This window comes from Marmota marmota, unplaced genomic scaffold, assembly GCF_001458135.2.
Source record: "Marmota marmota marmota unplaced genomic scaffold, marMar, whole genome shotgun sequence".
In the NCBI taxonomy this organism is placed as follows: domain Eukaryota; kingdom Metazoa; phylum Chordata; class Mammalia; order Rodentia; family Sciuridae; genus Marmota; species Marmota marmota.
In genome coordinates this window covers 2,047,034-2,066,581 of record NW_025999898.1, presented here as the reverse complement: position 1 = coordinate 2,066,581, position 19,548 = coordinate 2,047,034, and the positions used below count along the sequence as shown (strand labels likewise).

The window sequence follows — 19,548 nt, the reverse complement described above, 5'->3', positions numbered from 1 at the left end:
TTTTTTTTTTTTTTTTTTTTTTCAGTACCAGGGATTAAACCCAGGGGCACTTAACCATTGAGCCACATTCCCAGCACATACACCCCGTTCTTTTTTATATATATATTTTATCTAGAGACAGGGTGTTGCTGAGTTGTTTAATGCCTCACTAAGCTGCTGAGGTTGACTTTGAACTTGCAGTCTTCCTGCCTCAGCTTCCTGAACCAGTGGAAATAAGCCTCCACACCTGTCTTAATCTTTAAGTAACATCTTTTTAAGTAAAGATTATTTTCAAAGTCTCTATAAGACAAGCAATATGGAAGAAAAAAATTTTGTGCCTTGCCTCTGGGTCTTGAGTGGGCTCTTCACAACTCATATTTATATAGTGATTACAGCTAATGACATGGTTGCCTCATCTGCCCTCACATCACCCTCACATGGATGAGGAAGACCTGTGTGCTAAATCACAGTGAGAAGATGCCCCATGTAGCACCACTGAAGTGGGGAAGATGATTAAACTCTCTTAGGATCACCTTCATGGTCTACGCAGTCTTATTAACTCATTAATACTTCAGCACAGAATAGCCAAAATAATCACCCCAGTTTCCCCCATGGTAGACAAGGAGCTAAACTTATTCCTACTTCCTAGATAGATACAGGAGAATAGAGAAATCTGATCAAAGCCATGGTGGGGAGGCCAGGAATAAAAGTCATCTATATCTTTTAGCCTTGTAAGTCATGTTGACCCTCATCAGCCTACCAATCCTTGGGATTATAAAAAACCTGTAAAAATGCTTTCTGCTGGGCACACACCAAAATACACCAAAATGCCTGGTCCTAAAGCCCACATTGAAAAGGCTTCAGAGTCTTAGTTTAATGATGTTCTTCCCTGGGAGAAAAACTGTGGCCTCTTGTACCCCATACATTCTGGTCCTGAAAGAAGGCCTCTAAGGAGGTCTACCCCGAAATAATAAGTAGATAACAAAATCCATCTTTTCATTGCTCGCAGCTTTTTAGAAAATAATCAATCTGCCAATCATAAACCGAAAGAAAAAAATATACCCTCTGCCATTCACTATACCTTCATTATATGCCATCACTAAAAAAAAAAATTGGAAACCGTCTAAATGGTCACACATAAGAAATGATTACTCTAACCAACATATGTAATATGTTTCATAGAGGAATTTAAAATGACAATTCAGGACCTAAAGATATAATAAAAGGATTAAGTTAATCAAAAAATGTAGACAAAAAGACTCATTGATGTATATCCATTGGTCATAGTCAAGCAAAATGAAGTTTATGAGGTGGCAGGATTTTTTTTTCCTGCTATTTTGTGACTGTAGATAAGATGTTCTCTTACTGTACATCTATTTAAGTTGACAAGAATGGCCAAAATGAGTACAAACTATCAAATATCATCATCTACAGGTGTGTAAGGAGTTCCAGTAATTGCCTATTATTTCTTTGCAATTTTTTTCTAGAGCCATCATTAGGCATTTAAGAGCTAATGCCAGATCTAGACTGGCACAAGAGGCCTATGAGTAAATCTGTTACCTTTTCCATGTGCACTGAATTACATTTTGAAACAAGTCTTGGGCCACACCTCTCTCATTTCACATCAGAGAAACCAAACAAACCTCCCTCACTCATTGCTTTCCTGTACCCCACAGAGTATGGACTTCTAAACCATTCTCTTCCCACAGGGCTTTTTCTTTCTTCCTCATGCTCTGAACATCCCATAAACCCTAACATCTACCTCCTGCTAGCAGTTGCCCACCCTCTTACTTGGGTCTGGAGAGGTAGAAACATTGTCCTCTAGAGAATCCTTATTCTGAATCCTAGGATTCGTACCTATGGAAAGATAAAAACAGCTTGTCTGAATGAAGCTCATTTTGCAAAAGAGTTCTCCCAGTTATACTTTTAAAAGGCTCCAAATTCAAGCTAAAAATAAAAATGATAATTAAGTGTCAATTCTAGGCTAAGGATTTCAAACAGTGCAAAAGGATCAAAGAAAAAATGAACAAAATAAAACTCGGGAACGAATCAGAACTTTAAGGTTTTATTAATATCATTCTTTGCCAAATGAGACTTTTTAGCAAAGCAACCCACTACTTTTTTAAAGAAAATGAACACATTACGAAATCATTTCAACTAATCACAGCAATTTTTAGCAAATCTAAAAAGACCTATTTAAATTTAGTCCACTCATAATTCATCCTTATCTACTAGAATTCCTCCCCAAATCATGGCTTTCTAGAATATGACATAAGACATCGAAACTCACTATTTTAAGAGAATAACAATATTTCTACCTACAACTGGGCTGAAAAGGGAAACAGACATTCTTTGAAATGCTACTAACTGACTAAAAAGTAATACAACTAATTTTAAAACACATAATAGTACTTATAGTACCATAAAAAGAATTGAAAAGATCCTCAACAAACTATCAACAGTGGTTATCCCAAAAAAGAAAGCTAAAGATGGCAGAAAGTAAAAGAGAACTTGTGATTTTTACTCTAAATTCTTTTGTGTTATTTGAATCTTATTTTATAATGAGAACAACTATTTATAAATTCCTTGTGAAATCTTAGGAAAAACAAGCTTGAGAGAGAGCATGCACAAATCATGTTCTCTGGGAAAGAACTTATATCCAGAATATTCAGAGAACTCTCACAACTCAAGACCACAAAAACTCAAACCCACTGAATAAATGGGCAAAAGATTTGAACAGACAATTCATCATGGGATAAACGAAGGTGAATGAGCACATACAAACATATTCAACATCATTAGTCGTTAAGGAAACAGCAAATTAAAAGCACAATCAGGGGCTGGGTCTGTAGCTCAGTGGTAGAACACTTGCCTAGCATATGTGACACTGGGTTCAATTCTTAGCACCACATAAAAATAAATAAAATAGGGGCTAGGGTTGTGACTCAGTGGTGGAGTGCTTGCCTAGTATGTGTGAGGCACTGGGTTTGATTCTCAGCACCATATAAAAATGAATAAAATAAAGGTTCATCGACAACTAAAAATATTTAAATAAATAAATAATATGAAGGCATTCTGTTTATCTACAGCTACAAAAAAAACTTAAATAAATAAAAAAGCACAGCGAGATAGCTCTATACACCAAAATTAATGATTAAAAATGACTGATCAGGAGCTGGGATTTGTGGCTGAGCAGTAGAGCACTCGCCTAGCATGTGTGAGGCCACATAAAAATAGATAAAAAAAATAAAGGTATTGTATCCAACTATAACTAAAAATAAAAAAAATATTTTAGAACCATGACTGATCAGGGCTGGGGTTGTAGCTCAGCGCTAGAGCACTCACCCAGCAGTTGCGAGGTGCTGGGTTCAATCCTCAGCACCACGTAAAAATAAATAAATAAAATAAAGGTATAAAAAAAATATTTAAAAAATAATTAATCATAGCAACTACTGACAAAGATGTGGAGCAACGAAAATTCTTATACATTGCTGGTAGGAATACTAAATGATACACCACTTAGGAAAACAGTTTGTATGACTTACTCCCACTCATATGACTTTACATAAGAGAAATAAAAACTTATGCTCATACAAAGTTTGTTGATGCAAAATTATATCAATGTTTAAAGCAGCTTTATTCATAGTTGCCAAAACCTGTAAAAAAAACACAAATGTCTTTCAAATGGTGAAGAGATAAACAAACTGCACTATATCCACACAATGGAATACTACTTGGAAATAAAAAGTAATGAACTACTGATGTATGCAACAACTGGATGAATCTCAAATGCATTAGATGAGTGAAAGAAGCCAGACTCAGAGCTACACAGTGTATGATTCCAACATGCTGAGAAATATAAAACTAGAGGGACAGAGAACAGATTTATGGTTGCTAGGAGACAGGAAAGGGATCAAATATAAAAAGGGGTTGTGGCTCAGCAGTAGAGCACTTGTCTAGCTCGTGCGAGGCACTGGGTTCAATCCTTAGCACCGTATAAAAATAAATAAAATAAAGGCATTGTGTCCAGCTACGACTAAATATATACATATACACACACACATACACACACACACACGTATGTGTGCGCGTGCGTGCATGCATGCATATGTGTGTGTGTATGTGTATGTATATATATACACATACACACATATATATTTTTTAAGTAAAAAATTTAAAAAATAAAAAGGCAACAAGAAAGAATTCTGGGGATTCATGAAAAAGTTCTGTATTTTGATGTATTTGTTGATGGGTATGTGGCTCTGAATTTATCAAACTCATAGAACTATATGCTAAAAAGAGAAAATTTTACTATATGTAAATTTAAAATATACCAGCACAATGGTATACACCAGTAATTCCAGCTACATGGGAGGTTGAGATAGGAGGCTAGCAAGTTCTAGACTATCTTTGGCAACTTAGTGAGGCCTTGTGTCTAAAAAATAAAAAGGACTGGGGGCATAGTTCAGTGGCCGAGCACCCTACTATTACTACTTCAAAAAATTTTAAAAAAAAAGGCTGGGCTATAATTCAATGGCAGATTAGCCCTAGCTAGGTTCAATCCCCAATACTGCCAAATAATGTTTTTTAAAAAATAGGAAGAGCCGGGTGGCACACACCTATAATCCCAAAGGCTCAAGAGGCTAAGGCAGGAGCATCCTGAGTTCAAAGCCAGCTTCAGCAAATTAGCAAGGCCCTAATCAACTCAGTGAGACTCTGTCCCTAAATAAAATACAAAAAAGGGCTGGGGATGTGGGGTTAAGCACCCCTGGATTCAATCCCTGGTACCAAAAAAAACAGGAAGGAAGGGAGGGAGAGAAGGAAAGAAGGAAGGGGAAAGAAAGAGAAGAAGGAAGGTAGGAATGAAACAGAAAGGAAAGGAAACAATCTGCCCAATGCACTGGCCCCTGCTGGGGACCACAGTGAAAAATAAGTGAAGGGCATGGCTCTGAGGCCACCACCAACCACACTCAAAACGAAATTCAACAGAGTCAGGAGAGAAACCCACAGAGATGTTACTCTTATGAGTCAGGATTCATGAATCATGTTCAAATGCAAAAGAAAATTTGAGTCATACTTAAGTATCTGGGTTTGGTGTGATCTGTCAAGTCTGAGGAGGTAAAGGTAGAGTCACACATGAGGTTTTCTTTTGTCTTTTCTGGTTTCTTCTTCTTTTTGTTAATAAATGAAATGTGAACCGGATGTATACTTACACTCCACTCCACCTCATTCCAAAACAAGGACTCTATATGGCAATCTTACCCTAAACGAACCCAACGTACATTTGTTCCTTATAACTATTCTGTGAGGGGCAGATGAGTGAGGATCTTTGCGCTCATTATGTAGATAAAGAATCTGAGGCTCCCTGTAGGTGTACTTCAGAGGTAGAGAGTTTGCCTATCATGCTTGTGGACCTAGATTTGATCATCATCACCGCAAAAAAAAAAAAAAGAAGAAGAAGAAGAAGGAGGAGGAGGAGGAGGAAGAGGAGGAGGAGGAGGAGGAAGGAGGAAAAGGGCGAAGGAAGGAAGGAAGGAAGGAAGGAAGGAAGGGGAAGCAGAAAGAAAGAAGTAGGAGCAACAGCAACAGAGGCTCAGCAAATACTGAAAGCTCAACTCGAAGGCTCGGATCCATGTCACTTTCATTGCAGCACAGTCCCCCATCTAACACATCCTAATTTAGTAGAGATCCAGAGGGCTTTCCTTTCATAGCTACTACTCTACATGGGAGCTGCTTCAAGTAGAATCCCAAAGGAATGACAAGCCAGAGCACCCTGAGGTCTGGAAATTTGGTGTCTTATATGTAAATTTAAAATATACCAGCACAATGGTATATACCAGTAATTCCAGCTACATGGGATTTTGTTTCTTCTCAGAACTTAGCACAGTGGATAGAGTTAAATAAACATTTTGGGGAGGGTTCACAGTTTGAAGATAGCAAACCATATTCCATGAAAATTGAGGACAGCTTGTAAAGAAAGCTACTTAAAAAGAATGCCAGGGGCTGGGATTGTGGCTCAGAGGTAGAGCGCTTGCCTAGCACTGACAGGACCCAGGTTCGATCCTCAGCACCACATAAAAATAAAGGCATTGTGTTGTGTCCATCTACACCTAGAAAATAAATGCTTAAAAAGTTTAAAAAAAAAAAGAATGCCCAAGTCCTTGAAGAAACAAATCCAGTTTAATTGTTCAACAAGGTTTAAGAAAAGCATTAGAAGAAAAATTAAATCATGCTTCAGTGAGAAAAAGCTTACCTAAGGCTTCTAGCATTCACTCAACTATCTACTTTACCATATGTCTACCAACTATCTACCATGTGCCAGAACTGTTTTAAGCTCTAGAGGTACAGCCATAAGTAAAACAAAAATCCTCATCCTCATGGATCTAACAATAAGAATACAAAAGTAAAAAAAAAAATCTAGTATGTCAGGTGATGATAAGGAGAAATATTAGGTAGGGAGGATACATGAAGAATTCTGATGTAGAGTGTGGCAATTCAGGCAAGACTTGAAGGAAGTAAAAGAGTAAGCTAGAGGAGATGTGGGGGATGTCAACATAACTTCTATAATCCAGGACACCCATGAGAATGAAAGGGGACACTATTAATAATTATACAAGTCAACAAGTTCAAAACTGTTCTGGGCTCGGCATGGTGGAGCACACCTGTAATCCCAGTGGCTCAGGAGGCTGAGTCAGGAGGACTGCGAGCTCAAAGCCAGCCTCAGCAATAGCAAGGCACTAAGCAACTCAGTGAGACCCAGTCTCTAAATAAAATACAATATAGGGCTAGGGATGTGGCTCAGAGGCCAAATACCTCTGAGTTCAATCCCTGGTCTCCCCACCCCGGAAAAAAAAAAAATGTTCTGGGTAAAATCAGACATATGGATCTTAGCTGTGAGGCTCTTTGGAATAAGAGAACAGCAGAGAGGACAGCAAGAGAAAGGACTAGAGATTCGGAGTGTGCATGGTCTATTTGGGAACCACTAAAGTGAAGTGAGAGGGGAAACCAGGAGATGCAATCTGAGACTAACCTGGAGAAGTACAACTCTAGGATATCTGTCAATTACCATGATGCCATGGCTTTTATTCCAAGTGAGCTGGGAAGTCCTTGGAGGGTTTTGTGTATATAAGTGTCAAAATCTGACTTTTTTTTTGTCCTTTTTTAAATATTTTATTTACAGACAGGGTCTTGCTGAGTTGTTTAGGGTCTTGCTAAATTGCTGAGGCTGGCTTTGAATTGGGGATCGATCCTCCAGCCTCAGCTTCCCAAGCGGCTGGGATTACAGACTTGCACCCCTCTGAGCCCTTTTTATTTTATTTATTTATTTATTTATTTATTTATTTATTTATTTATTTTATGGTGCTGGGGATTGAACCCAGGGCCTTGTGCATGTAAGGCAAGCACTCTACCAACTCAAAATCTGACTTCTATTTTAGAATGCTCACTCCAAATTGCTGTGTTGAAAATATACTATATATATGAGGGCTGGGGTTGTGGCTCAGTGGTAGAGCACTCACCTAGCACATGGGAGGCACTGGGTTCAATCCTCAGCACAACATAAAAAAATAAATAAATTAAATAAAGTTATTATGTCCGTCTGCAAATAAAAATGTTTAAAAAAGAAAATATAATATATGAAAGGGCAAAGGAGAAAGCTGCAACCAGTTAGCAAGCTACTATATCCAAATAAAAGATGGCAGGACTTTGTACCATGCTAGGACTGGTGAAGGTAGGGTTCACATAGCCTAAGACAGATCTGATATTAACTGGTTGTTATGGTTTAGAGGTAAGGTGTTCCCCAAAAGCTCATGTGTGAGACAATGCAAGAAGGTTTGTAAGAGAAATGATTGTATTATGGGAGTCTTAATCCAAGCAGTGAATTAATCCCCTGATAAGGATTAACTGAGTGGTACCTGAAGTGGTAGGGTGTGGCTAGAGGACACAGCAATTGGGGTGTGGCTTTGGGGTATATATTTGTATCTGGTAAGTGGAGATATCTCTCTTTGCTTTATGATCAACATGTGAGCTGCTTCCCTCTGCCACATTCTTCTGCCATGAGCCCAAGGAATGGAGTCTGCTGTCTATGGATTGAGACCTCTGAAATTGTGAGACCATAAATAAACCTTTCCTCTTCCACAGTTGTTCTGGTCTGGTCCTTTAGTTGCAGCAGAAAAAAAAAAAAAAGAAAAAAGAAAAGACTGAAACACTGGTTGTTGCACAGGGCAAGAAAAATTAGGATGATTTTTTTCTAAATTATTTCTGATTTACTAACATAATTGATCAGGTAGCCAGTGTCAAAGATGGGAGTTCAATTCCCACGTGGCTACAGCCTAACTCCTGATGTTCTCTGGCCCCCTCTGAACATATGATACAGACCATAAGGGGACTGGGCAAGGTTAAGGGTAATGCCACTTAACTATATCACCCTGACTAAAATAACTGAAGGGAGTCCACAATCTTAATAAGAAGTTAGATATATAAGCAAACACTCAAATACCAATTAAAAAATAATTCTGTGAATTATTCAAATGCTTTTTACATATAACATCTGGGTCTTGAAATACGGATTCTATTGTCAATAAATGTGCTAAACACTAGAGGGAAATGAGTAAAGATAAGCTCAGTCTAGTGGGGAGAAAAACATGGAAACAGTGACATCATGGTGTTTAGAGAAATAAGTTGGGTTGTGCACAAGGAGTTGCAGAAACATGTCTAAAATCTCTTGGGAGGACATAAGGAAGAAAGGGAACCACTAGGGTGGGGTTCAATGAGGAGTTATGATTGGACTATAAAGATTGAGTGGACATTTGCCACACAGAATCAGGGACTGAAGACAAGGAAGAAGCATATTCTATACAGAAAGACTAGACTATGTAAAGGAATATGAGAACATAGTTCTTTTGAGAGATCACAAGCAATGGCTAGAATATAAAATATGGTCATACAATAACAATAATAGTACATATTTGATGAACACACACCATGTGTTCCTGGCACTGTCTTAAGCATGCATGTGGATCATCACATTTAATATTATAAGTATTATAATAATGGAAAAACTGACTTATACAGAGGTTAGGTAACTATCCCAAGGGCCTCAGTGCTCATGAGGTAGATTCAGGCCTCATGTCCTAAGATTCTAGAACCTGTACTCTTTAACATACAATGCTATGAGGAAGTGGAGGCAGATGAAAATACAAAGGTAGGCAGGAGTCAAGTAATGGCTAGCATTACAAATCATGAAGAACCACTGAAGGGCTAGGGATATAGCTCAGTAGTACAGTGGTTGACTAGCATGCATGAAGTCCTAGGTTCAATCTACAGCACTGCCAAAAAAGAAAGAAACACTGAAGGGTTTCTATTTGTGAAGTGAAAGCTGATCATATTTGCATTTGGAAATATCTCACTGGTGACAGTATGGAAGATGAATCAGAACAGACAAGAAATGAGAAAGATCATTTAGAAGGCTACTGCAATAATCCTGGCCAGACCATAGGAACCTGAACAAAAGCAGTGAGACAGTAGATGAGCCAATGTCAGAAGAAAGAGGCAACAGAGGAGGAAGGGTGGGTTGGGGGATGGCTAGATGTGAATTCAGTTGAAAACACATTAAGGATGAGGCATCTGGGAGTCATCCAAGTCCAGAATTAGGCAGACCCACAATTCAGGAGCCCAAGAGGTAGGAGGCAAAACCAGAGGTACAGGTTACAGCAAATGCTTTTTTTTTTCCCTGTGTGTGCACCAGGGAACCTGAGAGGATTCCATGATGGTATCATCTGAGGATCTTCCACAACCATTCCCAAATAACGATTCTTTGAAAGCTCACTGTTTTCCCCAGGATAGACTGCAAAATTCCAAAAGATACATATAGAGAATCATCTGGGCTACCCCAAATCACAACACTAATCTGAATAGATCTTGGTGCTGCTACCATCTCAATCTAATTAATTCTCCCTACTTCAGGTCACCAGAAAAACTAGCTGATGGTACACTCTAGGGAGCCCCAGAGCAGTGGAACTCTACCCCAAACAATGCAGGTAGCTCAAACTCTGAATTCCTAAAAAAATGGCTCCTTGGTTTAGCAAAGCATTAAAAACATGCCTTATTAACATTCTGAATGCACTGGTTTGGCAGCAAGATAACATTTTTTTTTTAAATTTTTTAGTTGTAGTTGGATCCAATACCTTAATTTTATTTATTTATTTTTATGTGGTGCTGAGGATCAAACCCAGGGCCTAGCGCATGCCAGGCAAGCGATCTACCACTGAGCCACAACCCCAGCCCCCAAGATAACATTTTTAAGTATCTTTTTATCACCAAACTTGTATTCAATTTGTTTTCTCATTTAAAATCAATGAAGCCAGGCACAGTGATATATGCCTACAGTCCCAAATACTTGGGGGCCTGAAGTAGGAAGATTACCAAGTGTGAGGTTACCACCTTGAGCAACTTAGTGAGGCCCTGTCTCAAAATAAAAAATAAAAAGGGACTGGGGACATAGCTCAGTGGTAAAACACCCCACAGTTCAATCCCCAGTACCAAATATATAAAGAAAGAAAAGAATACCAGGCACAGTGGCACATGCCTATAATCCCAACAACTTGGGAGGCTGAGGCAGCAGGACTACAAGTTTGAGGTCAGCCACAGTCACTTAGAGAGACCCTCAGCAAATCAGCAAAACCCCCCATCTCAAAAATAATAAAGTAGGGGTGGGGCTATAGTTCAGTGATAGAGTGCTTGCCTAGCACGTGAGGCACTGGGTTCAATCCTTAGCACCACATTTTAAAAAAAAAAAAGATGGGCTGGGGTTTTGGCTCAGCGATAAAGCACTCATCTAGCACGTGTGAGGCCCTGAGCTCAATCCTCAGCAACACATAAAAATAAATAAATAAAATAAAAGTATTGTATCCAAATACTTCTTAAAAATAAATATTTTTTAAAAGAATAAAATAAAAGTTAAAATTCTTTTTAAAAAATAAAATAACAAAGTAAAAGGACTAGTGACATAGTTCAGAGTAAAGCACTACTGGGTTTAATCCTCAGTACCAAAAAGTTAATGAAATGAATTAAATGAGTTTTCTCATTTAAAGTGAATTAATGAATGAATGAGTTTCTAATCATTTGGGATTCTTGTAATGCCAACCCCATTTCCAAGCCTCAGCCATAGGTCTCTAGGAATACTGCTGAATAAATCTACCAATAAATGAAGAAAATCATCATTAACAAATTTTATAAAACTTATTTTCACTACAACTTCCTTAAACCAAATATATGAAATGCAAGTCTGCTTACAGAATATTAAAGCATGAAATAGCAGCTCCATTTTTTTCCACTTGTAATGTTTTCACACTCATTTTGTATAATACCTATCCTCTGAGGCTCTATAGAAACTGCCTCTGCCTATCCAATCTTATGTTCCCCTGTACCCTTAAAAAGTACTCTGAGGGGCTGGGGTTATAGCTCAGTGGTAGAGCACTTGCCTTGCATATGTGAGGCACTGGGTTCGATCCTCAGCACCACATAAAAATNTTTTTTTTTTTTTTTTTTTTTTTTTTTTTTGAGCAATCTCCAGAGAGAAAGCTCTAATGCAGCTTTCTCTGGGTCATCTTTTATTGCAATTTTTCTCATTACTATGGATTCAGAATATGTCATTGATTTTACAATTTCCAAATTTTGCCAAGATGTGACATTTCCTTAACAATCATTAGGGGTAGAGAAAAATGTGACATCAATTTACATTTTTCCAGGATGTGACATTTTCTTATTATTATGGGTACAAAATCATTGATAAAATATGTCACTTATTTGAATTTTTCAGATTTTTCCAAGATGTACTATTTTATTATTAATAGATGCAGTAAATATATTTTTTAAAAAAAAGTACTCTGAATAAAATGGTCAAATGAGGACAACAATCTGAGTCAAGATACCTGGTAGTTGGTATGAGAGATTAATTTAACATCTCTATATCTCTAGGCATTAAGTTACCCATATGTAAAATATATTTAGTAATTTATGCTCTACTGGGATGACTGTATAAGAAAATGGATATAAAAGTAATTCAAGAAACAACAAAACCAAGTTCCTACCAACTGCACTTGGAATCCTCACGTTCTAACTCTCTACTCAACCAAATTCTACCCCTTTGTGCCTGACATGCATACTCACTTCTCTTAACAACTACATCACCTTTCTCTTTTTTGATCATATAATTGGAACCACACTGCTCCCTTTGGAGTCTCTCCTGACTGTAAGAGGATGGGTTTGTTCCCTGACCTCCAACAACTGAAAGCTCCTCTAGAACAGAGACCATTCCTGGCCTTGGTGCTGCCCTCCATTCACATCAGGTAGCCCTCAGTCATGACTCCCTGACAACAAATGAGGCTTAAACAATATGTTCCCAGCTAAAAATGTACCATGCAGCCCATTTATAATTCCATAGATTATACAGCACTGGTTCTAAACAGGTCACCAAAATTGTGGCTGAATGATCCCAAAACAGGCATGACCCTGACTTTCCTGGACATCATATCACTTTCTGGATGTGAGCTGCTCCAAGCATACTGACTCTATTAGTCCTTGGGTGAGTTACCTGCACCACTGTTGCTAAGCAGGCTGACAGAAAGTTCTTCTGTTCCACTGAAGTTCAAGAAGGACAAGCTGTCACCAGGCTGGCGGGAAGTGCTGTGCCTGCAGAGAACAGAGCCCAGCCACCTGGCTTAATGAACATCATCAACTCTTTCTCCTGCTTACCCTATACCCCAGTGGGGATGTTAGGTAGAGAAGTCATGAAACAGGCCTGAAATTTAGCCCCAGAGACTGACAATCCTTGGGATCCATATCTCTAGCCATCAGGTGAAGATGCTTCATTGTGTGCCAGCTATGGCCTCTTCCCCTGGCACTCTGGCCACTTTCCTATAGCCATGTTAGACCACCAGACCTTTCTGTCTTCTGCCTCCCTCTGACTGACAAGGATGCATGTGAGATGTTTGAATAGGTATACCAGGGTTAATGTGGTAAAGAGGGCCACACTCTGCCCTGAGCACTCAGCCAACCCACAAGATGTCAAGGTGACTAAAAGAGAGGCCAAAGAGGGCAGGGGTTTGCACTTGCCTAGTATGCACCAGGCCCTGTGTTTGATCCCTAGCACCAAAAAGTAGGGGTGGGGGTAGGGGCAAAGACCACTTTTTGCAAGTGTTTCCAAACAATACAGAAACAGTGAGTATAAGTATAACCTGGGCTCATGCTTGTCAAGTCTTAAATGACTTTCTTCCTACACTGACTATCTTTAGATGCCTTATAAACACATTCAGACTCTGGTTCAAAAAGACTTTTTTCCATAAAAAAACGAGGCCTTAATCTCATTTTTTTTCCCATTAACTTCTTTTAAACTCAACAGTGAAATTTCTTAGTGATCAAAATGACAAGTCACAGGGACACTGCCCAAAATGACAGCATATACCTGTCTCAGTACCCCAAATTCAAAGCCCTTTCTCTCTTGTTTGCATCCTTGACTAAGGTTTAAGGTTTACAAAGTGCAACCTCAAAATGAACCTAAATCAGGGTCTAGGTAATACCACAGGCAAAAATGTCAAGCAGTTGGCTTTATATTTCATCCAGGAAGTGGCTGAAGAAGACCTCATATTACCTTTTCAAGTCTTATAAACATGATACTTTGTGAGTAGTCTGTTTTGCACATTATCCTGGGTGCCAAGAGTGTCCTGAGGTTACCTTCCAGAGCCCTGTGCACATTCTCACCTTCCAGCTGCTTCATGATATGCTAACTCCAACAGCTCTGCAGAGGAGTGAGTTGGATCCCTCTGCCCACTGCCCTGCAGCTCCGCCATATTCTGCCGGGTCTGATGATGGATCTGAATGGCCTCTCCAGATGGTCCTACCCAGACAAAGAACCACAAAGGATGGTTAGTTCTATGTACTTAACGGCAATCTTCCTTCTTACCAGCAGAAGGGATATAGGTATTAGGAAACTCAACAAAGGGCACACCACAAAAGAACATTATAAAAGGAATCCTCTGGTTCCCAGAAAGAACACCTCCCCCTCCAAGCAAGATTGGTGCTACTAAGGAACCTCATGTTTATCATCCTGCTTAATCTGTTAACATTTCAGAAGCCTCTGTCTCATGCATGCTAACAGAGATACAGAGAAATACAGAAGTACAGGAGAATTAACACAAACTAAATGAGAAGAAAACATGAATGAAATATCAAATGACTCTATTAATACTTAAGAAAATAACAAGTGATTCTAAGAAGCAGAAGATTCTGAAGTGCAAAAAAGAGCATGAGAGATCAGAATTAGCCAAATCTATTTAAATAAGTTTCCTAGAAACAGAGATTTTAGAGCTAAGTGTTAAACAAGATTAACAGGGGTTGAAGGAAAAGGGTAGGAGAAATGACATCAGCATTTAGTTGGGAAAGGATAGTGTCTCTGAAGAGGAAAATAAGAAGACAGGAAGTTGAGGAGAGAGGAAGTTGAGGAGCCTAGCAATGGAGGGCCTTAGCTATTAGAGAATCAAATGGAAAAGAGGATGAAACAAAGTCAACATTGTTTGGAGACTGTTGTTTTAGTAACTGTGAAGGGTGCAAGGAGGAAAAAGCACAGAAGCTGGAAGAGTTGAGGGTCACAGAAGAAAGTTCTCTCAAGAGGTCTCAAAGCAAACCAATGGGGAAAACACGGAGAGAAAAGACAGCAGAAAGAAGCAAGTAGTCTCATTATCTCTTGTTATCTTTTCTCTGCTATAAGAGGGTAGAAGAGATTTGGGAATGACCTCCAATTTTAATCAAATTAACCAGATTCATTTCTCATTTTTTAAACTTTTAAACAGTAAAAGAAAGTGCAAAAAGAAAACAGATACTTCCAAGCATTCAGCAGGATGCTTTCCATTTAAAAAAAAAAAAAAAAAAAACTGGAGCATCAGGCACGGTGGCGCAGGTTTATAATCCCAGCGGCTCAGGAGACTGAGGCAGGATGATCAAGAGTTCAAAGACAGCCTCAGCAATGGCAAGGTGCTAAGCAACTCAGCGGGACTCTGTCTCTAAATAAAATACAAAACAGGGCTGGGGATGTCGCTCAGTGGTCAAGTGTCACTGAGTTCAATCCCCGGTACCAAAAAAAAAAAAAAAAAATATGGAGGTAATTCATGTTACTTCTTAACCCAGTAAGAGCTGATTAATCTGAAGTTTAATTTTAGTTACAGCTTTATAAAACCTTGCCATCATCTTCTTGACAACAGAAGACAGATCAAAAAGAATGTCCTCAGCACCACATAAAAATAAATAAATAAATAAAAGTATTTTTTTAAAAAAAGAATGGCCTAGGGAAAAAATTGAATTTTTAAAAAAATTTCTTCAAACCTGGACACACTGGCACATGCCTGTAATTCCAGCAACTTGGGAGGGTAAGACAGGAGATGCAAGTTTGAGGACAGCCTCAGCAATGTGGCAAGGCTCTAAGGAATTTAGCAAGACCCTACCTCAAAATTTAGAAAAATAAAAAATAAATAAAAAGAATTGGGGATGTAACTCAATAGTAAAGCACCCCTGGGTTTAATCCCCAACACCAAATGTATATATAATATATATATATACACACACACACACACACATATCTTTTTTTCTTCAGTTATCAGAAACCTCTAAGAGAAGACATAATCTTATAACAAAGACAATAAGATCAATATACAGAGAGAACAAAAAGAAAAAAGAATGAAGAGACTTTAGGCCTTAAGAAAGAAAGTAGGTGGCAAAGCATAGACCTTTTCAAATAGGGGGGAAAAAAGAGTCCTTAGGTTAATATACCTAGTGAGGTACAAAGCCTATTCCCAAATACATCTTCAAGAATCCTCAAAAGAACCCCTGATATTGTCAAGTTTATCCCCATTTCACTGGTGACAAAGGTTCAGAAAAGTAGAAGCACTTAACAAAAGTCACATAGTCGATTAATATGGAAGAGTGGGGCCAAGAACTCCTAGTTCAAGGCACTTTCCTTACCCACTTACCCACAGGAAAAGTGTGCATCCAACGTCTTCTATTGGACGTGAGCTTCATAGGCATCCGTGAGGGGGCAAAGGGGTTAATCAGCGCTCTCTGGGGTGTGTATCCACCAGGTCGAACATGTAGCATGGACTCTGCACTGCCTACATGAAACCTCCCTGGTGCACTGGAGTCTCGCTGTGGTGGCTCCATCATGTTCTCCAGGACATCTGAAAGTTATCATGGAGTTGAGCCACAAAGACAAATTATAGAACCACAATGAAACCAAAACTAGGTGTACTAATAGCTGAGGTTGACAAGAATTTTGGACATCATAAATGTCAGAAAGTGACAGAAATGAGTAAAACTGCTAAAAAACATACACAAATTTAACATGTTTAATTTTTTAAATACTTAGGAGAAGGGGATTTTCACTCTTGAAATACTGGCCCAGTGAATTACAAACCCAAAGGGGAAAACCACACATCACCTGGAGACCCTGGTCTTTTACCTAGATACAGTAACTAAATAATGGAATTTTAGTTGTTTCCATTAGGGACAGGTTGAGTATATTTTTCTTTGGGGACCACAGGAGGATACTAGGGATTGAACCCAACAGGGCTTTACCACTGAGCTACATCCCCAGTCCTTTTTATTTGGAGAAAGAGTATCATCACGTTGCTAAGGCTGGCCTCGAATTTGCAATCCTCTTGCCTCAGACTCCCAAGGGTGCTGGGATTACAGGTGTGTGCCAGCATACCTGATAGGATAAGTGTATTCTTTATGTGGAAGAAACAATAAAAATAAATATTTAAGCCAGGCATAGTGGTATACACCTGTAATCCCAGTGACTCAGAAGGCTGAGACAGGAGGATTGTCAGTTCAAGGCTAACCTTAGTAACTCTGCAAGACCCTGTTTCAAAATAAAAAACAAAAAGAAGTGCAAACATAGCTCAGTGGTAAAGCACTCTTGGTTTCAATTCCCAGTATAATCATTCAACAAACATAAATTATATATATATATATACACACACACACACACACACACACACACATATATATATATATATAGTAAAGCAGAATATATATATAAAGATACACATATTCTGGTGAACCAGAAGGGCAGACCCTGGCAGAGTTAATAAATTGTTCACTAATCCCAAATGATTACAATTCCCTGTGCTTTTGCACTAAAGTTACATGAATTAGTTCCTGCTAACAGAACACGGGTAGAAGTGACATATCTTCCAGGCCTGGTACACAATTATCTCCATGCATGATCTCCATTCTGAGTATGACACAATTATAGAACCAAATGGAAATAAGAAGACAAACACAGTAAAGTTTTTCTTAAAAAATAGTATAATACACACATTCCTAACACCTAATCTGATTAGTACCCATTGCATTGACATGGAAATAATTAAGATAAGGGATGTTTTACCCAATCTGACCACTCTCTGCCACTTTCAACACCTACTATAATAAGGAAACTATCCCCAGCTTTACCCAGCTCTGCCTGTGCTTCAGCACTCTCACCTCGAGTGCTGGTGTAGCCCAAGGAGCTGCTGACTTCATACTGGTGCAGGTGGGGATGTGGGATCATCAGGATGTTGGCACTTTTGCCCAGGGAGCTGTCGTCAGAAGCCTGGCTTCTTACTTCCTCAGTGGGTAGTGCACGGCTCGGAAGGGAAGGACTGGATGAGACATCACAAGAGCTGGCACTCTTGCGATTGTGATTCTCCCGCTCCCGCACAGACCTGCCAGGTAAGAGAAAACTCACCACCAAGCAAGGGCTCCTATCTCATCTCAAGTTAAAACTCCAAAACCCATCACCTACTCAATGTACTTAAAGAAAGTATTTTCTACTCAAAGAAAACCCAATGTCATGGATCAGAGGTGTTGCCCTTAGCTGTCTGATATGTAGTATAAGAAAGGGGAGAGGGTCTGGGGTTGTGGCTCAGCGGTAGAGTGCCCGCCTAGCACGCGCGAGGCCCTGGGTTCGATCCTCAGCACCACGTAAAAATAAAGAAATAAAATAAAAGTATTGTGTTCATCTACAACTAAAAATAAAAAAAAAAAAAAAAAGAAAGAAAGGGGAGACACATATGCCAGTTTTCAAATAGCAGAAGTCCGGGGATCACAATTGTAAAGAAGTGATTACTCCAGTCTGACACCACTGATCAATCTTACATCACTAGAAGTGGAATAATAGGACAAGATGCCAGGTGATACAAGAAAAGATACACAGTGTCAGCTCAGAAATTTTCTTGTCTTACAAATGGAACCGAAATATAATCAAGCTTTTAGAGCTAACTGCCAGTTTACAAAAATTCAGAGAATAGAGGAAAAGTTAATATTATTTTTTAAAAATTAGCTAAATAAAAAAAGCAAAATGTTCTACTGTCACTAAAAGAGATATTATGACCAAATGGAATGTGTGAATCTTGGTTAGATCCTAATTTAAACAAACTAATTGCAAAAAAAATTTTTAGAGAAAACGGAGAAATCTGAATATGGACATGAAAGATTAAGGAATTGATATTAATTTTGATACTAAAGATAATGGTACTGAAAAAATATTTTCAAAAACTTCTTTATTAGGGATATGTACTGAAGTACATTCAGGTGGAGAAACAGGCCTGGTGTTTGTTTTAAAATACTCCAGTAAGCCAGGAATGGTGGTGTATGCCTATAATCCCAGAAGCTGGGGGTAGGAGATTACAAATTTGAGGTCAGTCTAAGGAAATTAGAGAAACCTGCCTCAAAATTAAAATGGCTGAGGACATGGCTCAATGATAGAGAACCCCTGGGTTCAATTCCTAATACCACCAAAAAAATTAAAACACACCAGTCAAAATTGTGGGGGGAAAATGATAAAACAAGATGGGCAACATGTCAATAATTGTTCACGATACTAGTCTATTTGGGCATGTTTGAATATTTTCTTAATTAAAACATTAAAAACAATATACTCATTAAAACATATAACTCCCTAAGGGAGATAAATCTCAAGAAACATAGTTAGAAAGATGAAAAGAAGAAAAAGAGAGAAGCCTAACAAGGAAGTGAACTCTTACAATTAAAGTATTATCTTACCAATAGGACACTTGGCATCAGAGCTGTTTCTTTCAGCCTGGAAGAATTTTGTCTTAAATCAGAGCTTAAACAGAGCCAAATTCTGACTACATGTTCATTGCTTCAAAAGTAAAATTTTTTCGTACCAGGGATTGAACCCAGGGGTGCTCAACCACTGAACCACATCCCCAGTGCCATCGTACCCAGCTCAAAAGTAAAATATTTGAATACTAGTATATGTTTACCACATGAGAGAGAGAAAACAATTAAAGCAGTCTGTAGCCAGGCACAGTGGCACATGCCTGTAATGCTAGTGGCTCCGGAGGCTACGACAGGAGGATCACAATTGCAAAGCCAGCCTCAGCAACTTAGCAAGGCACTAAGCAACTCGGTGAGAACCTGTCTCTAAATAAAACACAAAACAGGGCTAGGGATGACTCAGTAATTGAGTGCCCCTGAGTTCAATCCCCTGTACTCAAAAAAAAAAAAAAAAAAAAG

The 19,548-nt window shown here is 38.7% G+C and overlaps 1 protein-coding gene across 8 annotated transcripts in view; it reads right to left on the bottom strand.

Moving 5' to 3' along the window:
• The window catches only part of Depdc5 (DEP domain containing 5, GATOR1 subcomplex subunit), a 134,850-nt gene that overhangs the window by 66,104 nt on the left and 49,198 nt on the right, over window positions 1-19,548 (bottom strand). For 6 of the 8 annotated variants that reach the window (XM_048798292.1, XM_048798285.1, XM_048798286.1 and 3 more), the window contains 5 exons: window positions 17,512-17,732; window positions 15,999-16,202; window positions 13,738-13,873; window positions 12,572-12,669; window positions 1,771-1,836 (listed from right to left, as the gene is read on the bottom strand). In XM_048798292.1, coding sequence (XP_048654249.1) covers window positions 1,771-1,836; window positions 12,572-12,669; window positions 13,738-13,873; window positions 15,999-16,202; window positions 17,512-17,732 — 725 coding nt within the window. The remainder of the gene's footprint in view (window positions 1-1,770; window positions 1,837-12,571; window positions 12,670-13,737; window positions 13,874-15,998; window positions 16,203-17,511; window positions 17,733-19,548) is intronic. The other 2 variants (XM_048798289.1, XM_048798291.1) reach the window with 1 other exon arrangement.